The 14,261-nt window shown below is 42.8% G+C and overlaps 1 protein-coding gene across 2 annotated transcripts in view; it reads left to right on the forward strand.

The window, feature by feature from the left end:
- The window catches only part of CHN2 (chimerin 2), a 328,566-nt gene that overhangs the window by 149,469 nt on the left and 164,836 nt on the right, over window positions 1-14,261 (forward strand). For both annotated transcript variants that reach the window (XM_010371360.2, XM_030932394.1), the window contains exon 2: window positions 12,972-13,010. In XM_010371360.2, the coding sequence (XP_010369662.1) occupies window positions 12,972-13,010 (39 nt within the window). The remainder of the gene's footprint in view (window positions 1-12,971; window positions 13,011-14,261) is intronic.

The raw sequence follows: 14,261 nt of genomic DNA on the forward strand, positions 1-14,261 counted from the left end.
GTTCAAACCATGTTCTATCATTGAAGCAGACCAGACATAAGAAAGAACTGAAAATTTCACTTTAGCTTCTGTACTGCTGATTCGCCCTATGGGACTAGGGTCATCGGGATAAAAATCAATGGACTCCAGAGCCAAACAGATCTGGATTTGAATTCTACTTTTTCACTAACCATGTGGCCTTGGGAAAGTGACTATCATCTCTTTCAGTTCCCTCATTTCTAAGAGATAAAAACACATACCTTCGGGGATATGTCTGCTCCATGCTTCCTGGGCACCCTAAACTTTGTCTCTCATAACACTTCTTGTAATTTCTTACAATCACTTGTTTGATGTTCGTTTGCCTTCGTTGCTGGACTGAAGGCACCTTGAAAGCAGTGACTGGACCTGCCTCGGTCACAGCTATATCTTTATCCTGTGGCACAGTGCCTGGCATGTAAATATTTGCTGGAAGAATGGATGGGTAGATGGATGGGTGGATGGTTGGATGGCTGGATGGTTAGATGGATGGATGAACAGATGAATGGATGGAGAGATGATTCAGGAAAGTTGTAAAGATCCCAGATAATGTATGGAAGGGGCCTATCCCAGAATCTGGAATAAGCAGGCACTTAAAAATTCCTTTCCACTTTTAGTGGAAGACCCCACCTTCTCTTCCATCTCTGCTTCAGGACTTTTTGACTCCGAATATACTATGGCCAAAAAAATCTTTCTTGGCTTGCTAGGAATAAAAGTGCCAGGGGCATGATCTATGGGTTGCTTTAATGAGAGGTTTGTCTATCACTGCCACAACCATTGTATATCAGAAGAGACACAAATGCCCACAGCGAACTCAAGATGCACCAAAAAATATATCATTATAGTAGGAGAAAATGCTGGCTATTCTAAATGGCAAGAATGGAGAGCTGACTGGGGATACATCGAAATTGTCTCCTTCTCTAAGAGCTAACCTCTTCAGGAAGGGGCTGAATAAAGGAATAACTATTAAGAAATAACTGATTAAAATAATCTTCTCCCTCCATTCCAGCAGCACTTTAGGTCTAATCTTGCCCTGATCTTATAACACTCCACTTTCTACCTTGTGTTATAGTGATGTGTACATGTGGCCAGGGGCTGGATACTCAGCAGGCACGCAGTTAGTGCTCATTGAATGAATGAATAAGTTGATGTCTTATTTCTTCTCCTAACTGATTCCTGTGGTTAGATTCTGCATCTTGCCTTTATATCTGCACCCATGTCTAGTGCACTGTTTTGTGCCAATTAGGGCGTAAGCTCTGGGTGGATATTTGTTGGATGAATAAATGAATACCCCAAAGGGCTTCTTCTGGAGGAAGGCCAGGAAAACATTCCTTTGATGAAAATAATTTGTAAAGAGGCAGGGAGATACTGGAAGGCAGAATGTCTGGGGAGGAGAGATAGGCCTCTAGGTTGAACAGAACTAGTGGTGGTGAGGTTGTCTCCAAAGAAATAGCAGGGGAGGAGGTGTGTGAGTAATAAAGGAGGTAATTGTCCACCAGGAAAGCATCTCCATCTGGCTCTGAGAAATCTGCACTTTGTACCAGCAAGTGGGGAGAGTGCCTTGGGAGAGAGGGAGACCAGGGACATGGCCAGTGGTTTGGCAAAGGTAATAATGATAATAACCGAATTGAAGCTCCTGTGTCTTTTCTCTCCCTCAACCCCTTGTCTCCCTATATTGCCACCATTTGCTTTCATTTCTCCATCAAACCTCCCTCTTACGAGCTCTATTTTCTCAATTTCTACTTGCCCTTCACATCACTTGCCTGTGGCTTCCTCCCATACCCCATTGCAAGGTCATCAGAAACCCCCATGTTGCTGCAGCAACAGCTCTCCCCACGCGTATCTCACTGGAGCGGCTGCCGCCTCTGTTAACCACTTCCCCCTTTTTAAATGTCTTGTGCTTTGCCTTTCACGTCACCCCATCTTGGGGTTTCCCTCCTATCGCTCTGGTCTCTGCCTCTTTCCCTCTTCTTCTCATTCCTTCAGTGCTGATGCTCCTCAGGGGCTCTGTCAAAGGCCTCCCTCCCCCACTCTCATGTTCCCCCTGTGTCATGTGTCTACTTCAGTGGCTACAGCTGCCATATGTATGCTGGGGTTTCCATTCCTGGATCTCCAGTCCAGGCCTCTTTTCTGAACTGCAAGTCTCTTAGAGATGTTCATTTGGCCATTCCTCAGCCATCGCTTTCCAGCAGCAAAAGCTGAGAGCCTCGCCATCTGCCAGGCCTGCTTCTCTGGTCTGCCCCTTTCTGTGAATGGCAACACTACCCATCAAGATGCTTAAGCCAAAAACCATTCATCTTCCTCTGCCCAAGCTAGAAGTCATGTTCCCTCCTTTCCTTCCTTGTCCATATCCAGTTTATCATCAAGTCCTATAGATTCTGTCTTCTCCATGTCCTTCACATCCATCCCATTTTCTCCTTCGCCACTGCCACCATTCAAGTTCAGATCATTAGTGTCACCTTCCTCGGTTACTGACCAGTCCCTTGATTGGTCTCACTGCCTCTTCTCTTCTCTTTCTCCCATCTTCTCATCCTCCAGTCCACTTTCTCTCTCAACTGTAATGATCCTTCTCAAATACAATCTGAACTCTGTATTATCCCTGCTTGCATTTTCCCTGCCCTCTAGAAGAGGTAAGTCCTTAGCATGGTTGTAAAATGCTTAATTATCTGGCCCCTACTTACTTCTTCAATATAATCCCTCACCCCTCCACAACACCCTCTGGCCACCCACCCAGACACAGCAGAGCCTGTTTCAGACAGCAAGCTGAGCCACTTCTGGCTCTCAGTACCATGTCCTGTCTTGCCTGTGGTTCCCGCAGGCCACGCCTCAGCCTGTGTATCCTCCAAAAGCCCGTTCATCCACAAAGACACTCCTTACTGTGGGCTTCTGCAGTAGATGTCCAGGCAATAGCCTACCTGCTTGACTGGGCTCCATGTGCTGTGGTAGCAGAGCTTACTCTTCTCTTTGTCTTTGGGGACTTTAGGCCTTGCTGTTAGGTTTCACTCCTCTGAGACTGCTCTTGAAGGACCCTGAACAGGACTACTCAAGGCAGAGGTGATCCATCAGGGTGTGGGAAGAGCCTGACTGCCCCTGGCCCATGCAGGCCTCCAGAGGCTGAGGAGTCCTACCACCATCAATGCTCCTTGTATGCATCCTCTTGCTATGTTACAGTTGCCTTGTTATTTGTTTAGGGCCCTCAAAAGAATGCAAGTTTTGAGTTTCTGTCTTTTACTTGTCTAACACTTTGGGTACCTGCTGTGTCCTGGTTTACAGCAGTCATGGCCACTTCAGTTGTGCCATTTGTGCTTAGCTGAGAGGGCGAGTGGGGGCTGAACACAGCCTGGGCTCCCCTCGCCAGGCCACATGCTCTGGATTGGGGCTCTGCCCCTCAGAGGAAGCATCTTCTCTACACACAGGTGCTCATTGCCAAGCTGTACACCTGCCTGAAAAAGACAGCTTTTTCTAATGCACAAAAAGTACCCAACAGGCTAAGGGTGACCCACACATTGGAGGACAAGATCAATGAGGTTCCTACTCTCACAGTGCTATCTGTCTAGCATGGGAAGACAAAACTTAAAGAAATATATAACCACACAGCAAAACGTTTCGGATGGCGAAAAGGCTCTACAAAGAATTGAAGAGAGTATCTGGGGAAATGCTTTAGGTTGTCGGGTCCAGGAAGATGTCTCTGAGGAGCCAGAGCATTTAAGCTGAGATCCCATGATAAGGAAGCCAGCAATGTGCAGGCGAGAGGGAAGAGACTGCGTGACATCCCTAAGACTGGTATGGTCTTGATGTGTTCAAGGAGCAAAAGAAAAGCCAGAGTGGTGAGAGGAGAGACAAATGTGATGACCAGGGAGAGGTGGTCAGGGGCCAGACCATACAGAGTTTCATAAGCCCTCTCTACCTGTTCACCATATTGTGCCCAAGGACTGGCTTGTTGCATTTATCCAATAAGTACCTATTGAATGGGAGAATCTCATCATGCCTCTGTGCACAGAATAAGTGGCTCAAGACAGAAGCTCCATGTGGCCCTGGTGCCCTCTAGTGACCACAGACTCCAGCCCAAGGCCCTCCATGGCTTCATCATCTTTAGAAAATCACTTCCCTTGTTTTTGGGGCCCAGCCTCAGGGTCCAGCAATAATTCCTGGAATTTGTCTTACTAACTATTCTCTGCAAGTAGGACTCAAACAGAAAAATCCCTGATATGAGATTCGTAGTCAGACCGACAGCAGGCCTTCATCCCTTACCCAAGCAGAGTTTCCAAAGAGAATACATGGATGTCTAATTTCTCAGGGGAATGCAGGGGACCTGCACAGGGAACAAGCATTAGCAAGCAAGCTCTCTAACAGCCTTCAGATCTGGGTGTTTTGCAGCAGTTAGGATGATCTCCAGGTAGTCTCACAGCTCAGGCCTGGCACCATTTGACCGTGCTGGCCTGACAAGATCATAGCTAGAGGCCGTGCACTCTGTCCGTGAGGACATACTGCTAAGGACTCAAGCGTGGGCATAATGTATGTGTCGAAGACATATTGCAGCGTGCGCACAGACACAACATCCCACTCCTGCTGTTGTTGTTTGCTTTCGTTTGGATCCCAACCCATTCTGGGCCCATTAAGCTAATCACCCAACAAATTCTGAACTGTCTGTCTCATTGTGAGGCTGTTCCATGCCTGATTGAAAAACCTGTTTTCACCCAACTTCCCTGGAAAAAGCCTACTGCAGCCCATTTACAAATGTTTGCATCAATAAATCAAAAGTGACAGCACAGATCTGGCTTTTCTGGGAGAGGGGATGGCACAGGGAGAAACCCAGTCCTTCTCCTCTGTTTCTTAAATGATCTACTGCTGCCATATACAAAGCTTTATTTGAATTGTTCTAAGAAAATAGGTCATCTTCAACTTCCTTAATAGATCATTCTCTACATCGGTGAAACTTTGACTCCTCTCATTTTCCAGAGCCTCTGCCTGTGTTTTTCTATGAGTCTAGTCATCCTCCACTGAGCCAAGTGAAGGAATCTGGCTCTCCCGGATGTTTGCAGGTATTTCCTCTTCAGTTGTCACTTAGCCAAGTGGAGCACATGTGTTCTTTAATTTTTCTTCATTAATCAGTCTCCAAATTCCTTTACACTTGCTCCTCAGGTGATTCCATCAAATCAACATATTTCTGGAGCTAAAAATGCCTGGAAGAATACAGCCTTCCAGCTGCTACCACCCAAATGTGTGGATTCACGTATGTTCCCTGCACTCCACAGCCATATGTTTCCACAGGTTCACTTCCAGGAGCGTTCTGTGTCTCCGTTTGCTTCCCTGCAAATGTATTCTTAGTCTCATCTGTGAGTTTTCTAACTGAGTCTAAAGGCATCAAAAATTAAGAGCATATTGATAACAGCCCAGTGTTGGTGAGGGAGGGTATGGGGAAATGGACATTCTTGTACCCATTGCTGAGAGTTTCAATTGACTTGACTTATTCTGAAGGCCATTTTAAAATAAAAAATGCACAGACCCTTTACCCAGCAGTTCAACTTTCCCGAATCTATACTGCACCTGTATCAGTATGGCATTGTTTACAGTAGCCTGTATTAGTCCATTTCCACACTGCTATAAAGAATGCCTGAGACTGGGTAATTTATGAAGGAAAGAGGTGTAATTGACTCGCAGATCTGCATGGATGGGGAGGCCTCAGGAAACTTACAATCATGGCAGAAGGTGGAGGGGAAGCAGGCACCTTCTTCACAAGGTGGCAAGGGAGAGAGAGAGCAAAGAAAGAAATGCCGCTTTTAAACCGTCAAATCTCGTGAAAACTCACTCACTATCATGAGAACAGCATGGGGGAAACCACCCCCATGATCCAATCACCTCCTACCGGGGTCCCTCCCTCAACACGTACGGATTACAGTTTTCAAGATGAGACTTGAATTGACACAGACCCAAACCATATCATAGCCCAAAGTGGAAAATAGTCTAAATGTCCATCAGTTAGAAATTATAACATAAATGAATTAAGTATATTTTGCTATACTCATGTAATGGAAGTCCAAGCAACAGTTATAAAAAGAAAATAACATAGATCTATGTGTACTGACATGGACAGATGCTGAAGCAATATCATGAAATTCAAACAGCAAATTGCAGAACAGTATGTATGGTATGAAACCATTTTTGTAAATTTTTATTCCAGCTGTTCACAGAACAAAATCTGGAAGGATTCACACAAATCTCTTAATGGTGCCTTTTTTCCCCCCACAGGTTGGGAACTTTCTGCAGTATACATTTTTAAATTATTGGACTTTTTCTGTTTTAAATTATTGGACTTTTTCTGTTTTCTGTTTTTCAGTATTACTTTAAAGTTCAGTGGAAACAACAGAGGTATGACTTTATTTTTGCTGTGCTCTTGATCCAGAAAGATACGCTTTTATGCCACCTATTCCCTCTTGTCCTGGTTGTCCCCTAGTCTTTCTCAGACATTGAGAAGCTTTCTGTGGGCTAATCCCAGAATTCTTTGTTTTCCCTCAAAGACCAGAACAGCAGCATCATCTTTTTGGGGTTTAGTTAACTTTAGCACATAAGGTTTTCTTAAGGTGGCTTTCAAGTTTTAACCTGCACTTTCAGGCCCCTTTAACCTGTTTTTCTTTCCTCTTCTTAACATGTTCAGAATCTTTATGGATTATTTCAATGGTCTTATTACCCATCTTTTAAGGGTTTTGATCATTTTCTAAGCATCTGTATCTTCCCCTCTCCTTCCCCATCCTTTCATGAGAGGAGACACCTGTTTCCCAGGCTGCTTAGAATTACTCATTGATATTTGTTTCACAGAATTTTTAAAGGAAGGCCAAGGGAATCAGACATGGCCTTTTGCTGCAGAAGTAACTGCCTTTTGTCTCACTCCTAGCTCTTCCTGCACGAATACTGTGCATGCTGTATGTGCTATTACAACAGTTATTTTTGTTGGGTCTTTTTATATCTACTTTATTTTTGAGGTGGTGATTTGTTTAGTCAGTGTACTTTTTAAAAAAACTAGCACTCCTACAAATTTATTTCTCATTATTTTTTATTTTTATATAAGCAATATGTACAGAAAATTGTAAAATACAAGTAAGCAAAAGAAGAAAAAGTAGAAATCACCTGCATTTTTACTGTCAGGTATAGCAAGCCTTAATAATTGGGTTTATTGTCTTCTTGATAATTTCTGTGTATATGAATATTAACCTTTTATTAAAAATGAGATAATATTTAATAAATTATTTTATAACCTGATTTGTTAATACTTAACAATGTAGCATAAATAGTTTCTTATCATTAAACATACATAATAACAGCTAGTATAGCATTTACCATATGCCAGGCATGAGACTACACATTGTATTTTATTTTTTCTCCTAATTTATGTTATGTCCATCCTTCAGTAGGAATTTTTTTGATGGCACTCTTTATCTGGAGTAATCTGTCTTTTGTTGTTGTTGTTGTTCTGTTAGTCTCTTCTTTTGTAGCTTTCTCCTGCACATGGCTTTCATGAAATAAAACATATTTGTGATTTTTTGTTTGCAGACTAAGCATTATAAATATTAACCGATCCAGTGCTCATGACAATACTATATGTTGGGTGATGATATTACTCTCCTTGTATAGATTTTAAAAACTGAGGTACAGACAGAGAAGATAACTTGGTTAAGGTCACACAGCTAGTAAGTGACAGAGCTGGGTTTTAAACCTAAGCAGTCTAGTTCCAGAGGCTATGCTCTCAACCACAAAGCTGTAACCCAAACTGTCATTTTCATGACTAAGTCTATGATAATTATTTAACCACTCCCTTCTTTCTGTGCTTTTAGGTTTACTCTTACACATAGCACAGCGATGAACATCTTGTTCATGTATATCTTTGTACATGCGTTCAATTACTACCTTAGGCTAGATTCCCATGAACAGAATTGCTGAGTCAAAAGGTTGACATGTTTTTTAAAGGTTAGATACATATTAGTCAAAGTTTTTAAGCAATATGCCTTCTAAGCCTCTCTGATCTTTGTAATTCATTGTTCCTTTCTAAAAATGTGTAACTGTCTTCTGAGTTCAAGGATAGTTTTTTTTCTTTTTTTTAAATTAATACGGGGCTTCTTGTTCTCCTTCCTCCCTTTTCCTTATTTCTTCAAAATGTTTAACAAAATAATACATTTTCAAAAGGCATTATGCTTTATCTTGTCAGTATTTCCAGTACTTTGTGTCTCCTGGACTTTATGCAATGGGGGTGTGTGCACAGATGGAATATGTTCTACCATTTGGCTTAATGACAATTTTTCACACCACTAATTTTCTTTATTTTATTTTTTCTTTTAAGCCTCACAAGAATTGAAGTAACATACGTAACATATAATAATTTTGTTTTCTTGATTTCAATATATGTAAATTAGGGGGGACTGCCTGGTAAGGATGAATGATGTGTCAGAGCTCTAGAAGACAAAGCTCTCACCTCTGCCTCTAACTTGTTTTATGACCTTGAGGTAACCACTTAATCATTCTGCATTTCATTTTCCTCATTTGCCAAATGACAAAGTGAACTAAATGACCTTGAAAACCTATTTTTTTTTTAAGTGTCAGTCTATGCAAGACTCAAGTTGATCTTTGAAAAGTATTGTTTGAAATTAGGGCAAATACGTGTATGTGTTGGTTGGGCAGAGTTGGAGGCACTAAAGATTGGTTTCAACATATTAAAAATATTTTGTGCTCTGACGCTTGACCAAGGCCTCCTAACAGTGTGCTTTAGTGGTTTGTGAAACATATTTCTAAGGCCAGGGTAATTATAGTTGTTCCACTGAAGCATGACAAATGGCCCCTCACTATGAATTCTTTTATGGGAAAGAAAAACCTTCCATGACAACAGCCCTGGAACTTAATGACAGGCTTCAGATCTTGGGGGCAAGAATAGAGACAGTCATTGGCTGCAGTAAAGAGAGAGAAGACAACAGCATGGGCTCACCTGGGAAGAATCAGGGCAGAGTGATGTAACAATAACAACAACTACATTAGTGGGGCTCTGCTGAGAACTTGCAGAAAAATATAAAAAATTGACAGGATGTTGTCCCAATAATTTCATATACACTATCTCATTTAATTCCCACAATGTGGCCGGTTGCAGTGGCTCATGCCTGTAATCCCAGCACTTTGGGAGGCCGAGGCGGGTATATCACAAGGTCAGGAGTTTGAGACCAGCCTGGCCAAGATGGTGAAACCTCGTCTCTACTAAAAATGCAAAAATTAGCCCGGTGCGATGGTGGACACTTGTGATCCCAGCTACTCGGGAGGCTGAGGCAGGAGAATCACTTGAACCTGGGAGACAGAGGTTGCAGTGAGCCAAGATTGTGCCACTGCACTCTAGCCTGGGCAACAGAGCAAGACTCCATCTCAAAAAAAAAAAAAAAAAAATTCCCACAATGACCCTAAGAGATAGGTTATGAGGTAGGTACTTTTATTTTTTCTATTTTACAAAGATGAGCATTGGGAGGTTCTTTAAAAAAGAAGCTAGATAACCTCCTTCGAATTATTCAGCCATTAGTTGTCAGAGATAGGATTTGAATTCATTCATTTAACACGTTTGTTTTGTTTTGTTTTGAATGCCTGTTATGCGCCAGGCACCCATCTAAAGGCTGGTGACACAGAAGCGAATGAAGCAAAATTCCTGCTTTTATGGAGTTTGGCTAGTAGAGGATGAGACCAGTCATAACAGAGTTTGGCTAGTAGAGGATGAGACCAGTCATAACAAATCAATAAATCAATAAATAATTTCAGAGGGCAGTAGTGCTATGAAGAAAAATCGGCTCTCTGTGAGGAGAGTGACTGGGGTAGAGGGAAGGTCACTTTACAGGAACTTGGCAGGGAAAGCCCCTGGCTGGTGACATCAAGCTGAACCCTATGCGATGGAGCCAGTGAGCCATGCAGCGAACTATTGGAGGGCATTTTACCTGCAGAGTCCATCAGAGCAAAGGTCAAGGACTCAAAAGAGCTTGACTTGTTCTAGGAACAGATAGAAAGCCAGTGTAGTTGGATGATAAATGAAAAAAGGGAAAAATGTCTGCAGTGGAGTCAAAGAGGTGGGCAGGCTCCCGATGATGCAGGACCCATGGGCCACAGTAGGATGCCTGGATTTTATTCCACGTGCAGGGAAGGCCTTGGAAAGGATTTTACACTAGGAAATGTTGTGATCTCCAGTCTCTGCAGGCAAATTTCTTCCTCCAGGTTATGTTGCCAACAAGGAGCTTCTGGAACGGACTAGGTTGTTTATGTAGCCCATAGCCTAAGGAGTATTAACTTAGGGGCCAGTGTTTCAGACGAAACAGAACTCGAGGGTTTCCACAGAACAACAAGACTGAAATGGACAGCTAGAGGTCTCCTTAGCTGAACTTCTGACTTTAGGTAAGAAGACCGTAGCAGATCCAAGTGGAGCATCTGGACCATACTAAAGACCTTCAGAAAGGGAACTTCATCTTCTGTCTTGAGACCTTCCCTGAGTATATATATAGAAGGCCGTGCTCTAGATACTGAACTTGTCTGACCACTTCTTGGTCTGGAGGTTGTACTTGCCTCATAAAATAAACCTCATCCAAAATAATAAGACATTACAGCTTTGAGTAGGTGGCATCTCAGGGATTTGCATTTCTGTGTAATCTATCGTGTGTGTGTGTGTGTGTGTGTGTGTGTGTGTGTATGTGTGTATCTATTTGTCTTTGAAAAAATATTTTTGAAGATGCCTTCAACATTTTAACATAGAGAACCGGGGCACGTTGGCTCATGCCTGTAATCCCAGCACTTTGGGAGGCTGAGGCACGTTGATCACTTGAGGTCAGGAATTCAAGAGCAGCCTGGCCAACATGGTGAAATCCCATCTCTACTAAAAATACAAAAATTAGCTGAGTGTGGTGGCACATGCCTGTAATCCCAGCTACTTGGGAGGCTGAGGCAGGAGAATTGGCTAAACCTAGGAGGCGGAGGTTGCAGTGAGCCAAGATCATGCCACTGCACTTCAGCCTGAGCAACAGAGTGAGACTCTGTCTCAAAAAACAAACAAACAAACAAAACAAAAAAGCAAAAAACAAAAACAAAGGGCCTGGCATTTCTGATGAGGTGGCGTTGTATGAATGGGACTAGAATTTGTTTTGTAAACTCAGCAACTTGGTTAATTTTGTTTGAATACTCTTTATAAACAAACACTCATGTTAACCCATTGAAATTGATTTATGTCACCTATGGGATGAAATTAATTGGTTGTTTGGGTTAAAGTCTCACTATTATAAGACACTATTCTCTTACTTTGACAAAAATATTCAGAGTTAATGAACACATTGATTTAGCAAAACCCAGTTTAAATAACATGGTAAACCATCACTAATGCACTGACTGTGTGTGTGCTTAGGTGGCTGACTATCCCTCTGTAGGTTCTTGACAATTCAGTCCTAACAACACAGATTTGTTTGTATGAAATGAGCATGAGAGGCATTTAGTTGAGCACTGTGATATGGTGGGCCCCAGAGAGCAAGGTAATAATTGTGAAATAATTCAATTTAAGCTGCACAAGTGAGTAGGATTTGGGGAAGAATACCACCCTTGAGTTAGTTTTTATTTATGAAGAGACTATTTGTTTCTCAGGTGGAAAAACATCCTCAAACCACCTTACTTCATGAATGAGGTCAGAAAAGTCTAATGGAGCCAGGTGCAGTGGCTCATGCCTGTAATCCCAGCACTTCAGGAGGCCAAGGCAGGTGGATAACTTGAGGTCAGGAGTTCAAGACCAGCCGGGCCAACATGGTGAAACCCCACCTCTACCAAAAATATAAAAAATTGGCTGGGTGTGGTGACACGTGCCGGTAATCCCAGCTACTCGGGAGGCTGAGGCAGGAGTATTACTTGAACCCAGGATGTGAAGGTTGCAGTGAACCGAGATCATGCCACTGCACTCCAGCCTGGGTAACAGAATGAGACTCCGTCTCAAGAAACGTTTAACAGGACAGGAACACAAGGACAAGGGTAGTCTAAGGGCAGGCTGTGTGGTGCACCAGAGGTAGAGGATGATGAGAACAGAGTTTCTGTATCTAAAGGTGCTGAACTAGAAAACTCACAAGGTTCCCCCACATCAACATTCTGTAGTTTGGCAAAAAAAGATTTTTTTTCTCCTATTTAAGTTAGAGCACGGTTTCCCAAGGTCTTATTAGCTGTGAGTGCAGGACGACTCTAATAACTGCATCAGAATTATAAATTCAGCTGTCAGCATTGGGATGGTTGAGTTGACTGAACAAGCAGGTTTTCTCTCATTGTCTGTTTCCTAGATGGATGAATAACAATTTCAGCCTCTCCACTTTGTGGCAACTCTGTCAGTCTGACATTTCTGATTGCTGAGAGGTTTGTGGAAATTTTCTAAGTCACACATTGGAGTTAATTCAAGGAAATAATGCAATTCCAATGGAATCATCAGTGTCTCTGCTGTCAGATCGAGTATTTTAGGAGTTCAGTTGGTTGAGTTGCACAACTCCACAGATTTAATACTACATACTTGCCGCTTTGCATCTTGCCCTCAAGTCTTAATAAATGGGCTAAAGGTCTGATTGGAAACTGTGAGATAAATTATATGTTTACTATGCCAAGTTAAGTAAATACCGTTTGAAAGGATTACTAGAGGGTACAATCAAGTTAATTGCTTTAAAAATCTTTTTTGATTTACTGGGCTCTATGAAAATTGTTAAGCAATTGATCTGCCACAGTACATGAGCTGAAGAAAGTGGTGCTGAGTCCACAAGGTTTCCATGCACATCCCCTCCCCTGAGCCTGGAACTGCCCCCTAAATGAGAAGAGAGTTCCCCCGAGACCCACATGCAAGTATTGCAGACAGACTGTTGTTCCTCCAGAGAAGACACACGTTGACAGCTTGACGTTCAGGCTGATGATGGATTTCTTTTTTTTTTTTTCTATTCTAGATGCTGAAGAATACCAGCCTCCAATATGGAAATCATACCGTGAGTACCTGAAATGAAAATCTCCCCAGAAGTCTTTAGCAGGCCAGCCTTTTTGAACAATTCTTGCCAGCGATGTGGTCCACACAAGTGTTCCCACCTCACAGCATTGAAAACTCAAATCTTTCTTTCCACTGAGGAAAAAGATTAGTCAGAGAGGATTAACTGAGCCTCCTCCTCTTACCAGGGGCTCCAAGAACCAGCTGTGGCCCATTTCAGAAATGCTTGGAAAAGACAGGTGGACTTTCTGACTCTCTGCCTTTCAGTTTGGGGCTTTATTTTTATTTATTTTTTTACACCGTTGATTGGCAAGTGAGAATGTGTTGATTTCTGTGAATTATGTTTTTGGCCAATCATTCTAAGGATAAAATATTATGTGACATCAACTGCTGAAAAATGAACAGATAGTAAAGAACCATGTTTGGTCACCGAGGGTGACTCTTAGAAACAGATCCTGCCTGATCATCAGTCACCTGCCTAGCTCCCCTCATGAAGGCAGGTGGCTGTCATCACCTAAGTCTTGTCTTCTCTTTCCTTAGTACTATATGCTTGACTCGGGAACTCCCCAGTGAGAGAGGACAGGACTGTGGTAGGAGGAGCCCACTGTGTCCAGAGCCAGGGGACTCAGGTCCTGGCTCAGGCTCCACTTCTGCCATCGTCGTTAGCATTCCTAATGAAGCTGCCAGAGTTACCACTCCCCATCAAGAACCTGCCCTGTGCTGGCCACCGCACCAAGCAGCCAACTCCTGAATTCTTACCATAGCTCTCAAAGATGGGGACTATTTATTTATTTATTTATTTATTTATTTATTTATTTAAGACAGGGTCTCGCTCTGTCACCCAGGCTGGTGTGCAGTGGTGCAATCTCAGCTCGCTGCAACCTCCACCTCCCGGGCTCAGGTGATCCTACCCCCTCAGCCTCCCAAGTATGTGGGACTGTTACAGACGCCACCACACCTAGATAATTTTTTCTATTTTTATTAGAGATGGGTTTTGCCATGTTGCCCAGGGTGGTTTTGAACCCCTGAATTGAGGCAATCCACCAACCTTGGCCTCCCAAATTGCTGGAATTTCAGGCATCAGCCACCATACCAGGCCTATGGGGACTGTTATTATCTCTATTTCACATGTAAGGAAACCATGGCTCAGGGAGGCTAAGTAACTTAGTGAAGTATTCACAAAAAGTAGTGGGGTAGTGTTCTGAGTGGAACCCACAGCCTGCGTGTGTCCAAGACTTGTCCATTCTATTCAAAA

Source organism: Rhinopithecus roxellana, chromosome 6 (assembly GCF_007565055.1).
Source record: "Rhinopithecus roxellana isolate Shanxi Qingling chromosome 6, ASM756505v1, whole genome shotgun sequence".
NCBI classification, from domain to species: domain Eukaryota; kingdom Metazoa; phylum Chordata; class Mammalia; order Primates; family Cercopithecidae; genus Rhinopithecus; species Rhinopithecus roxellana.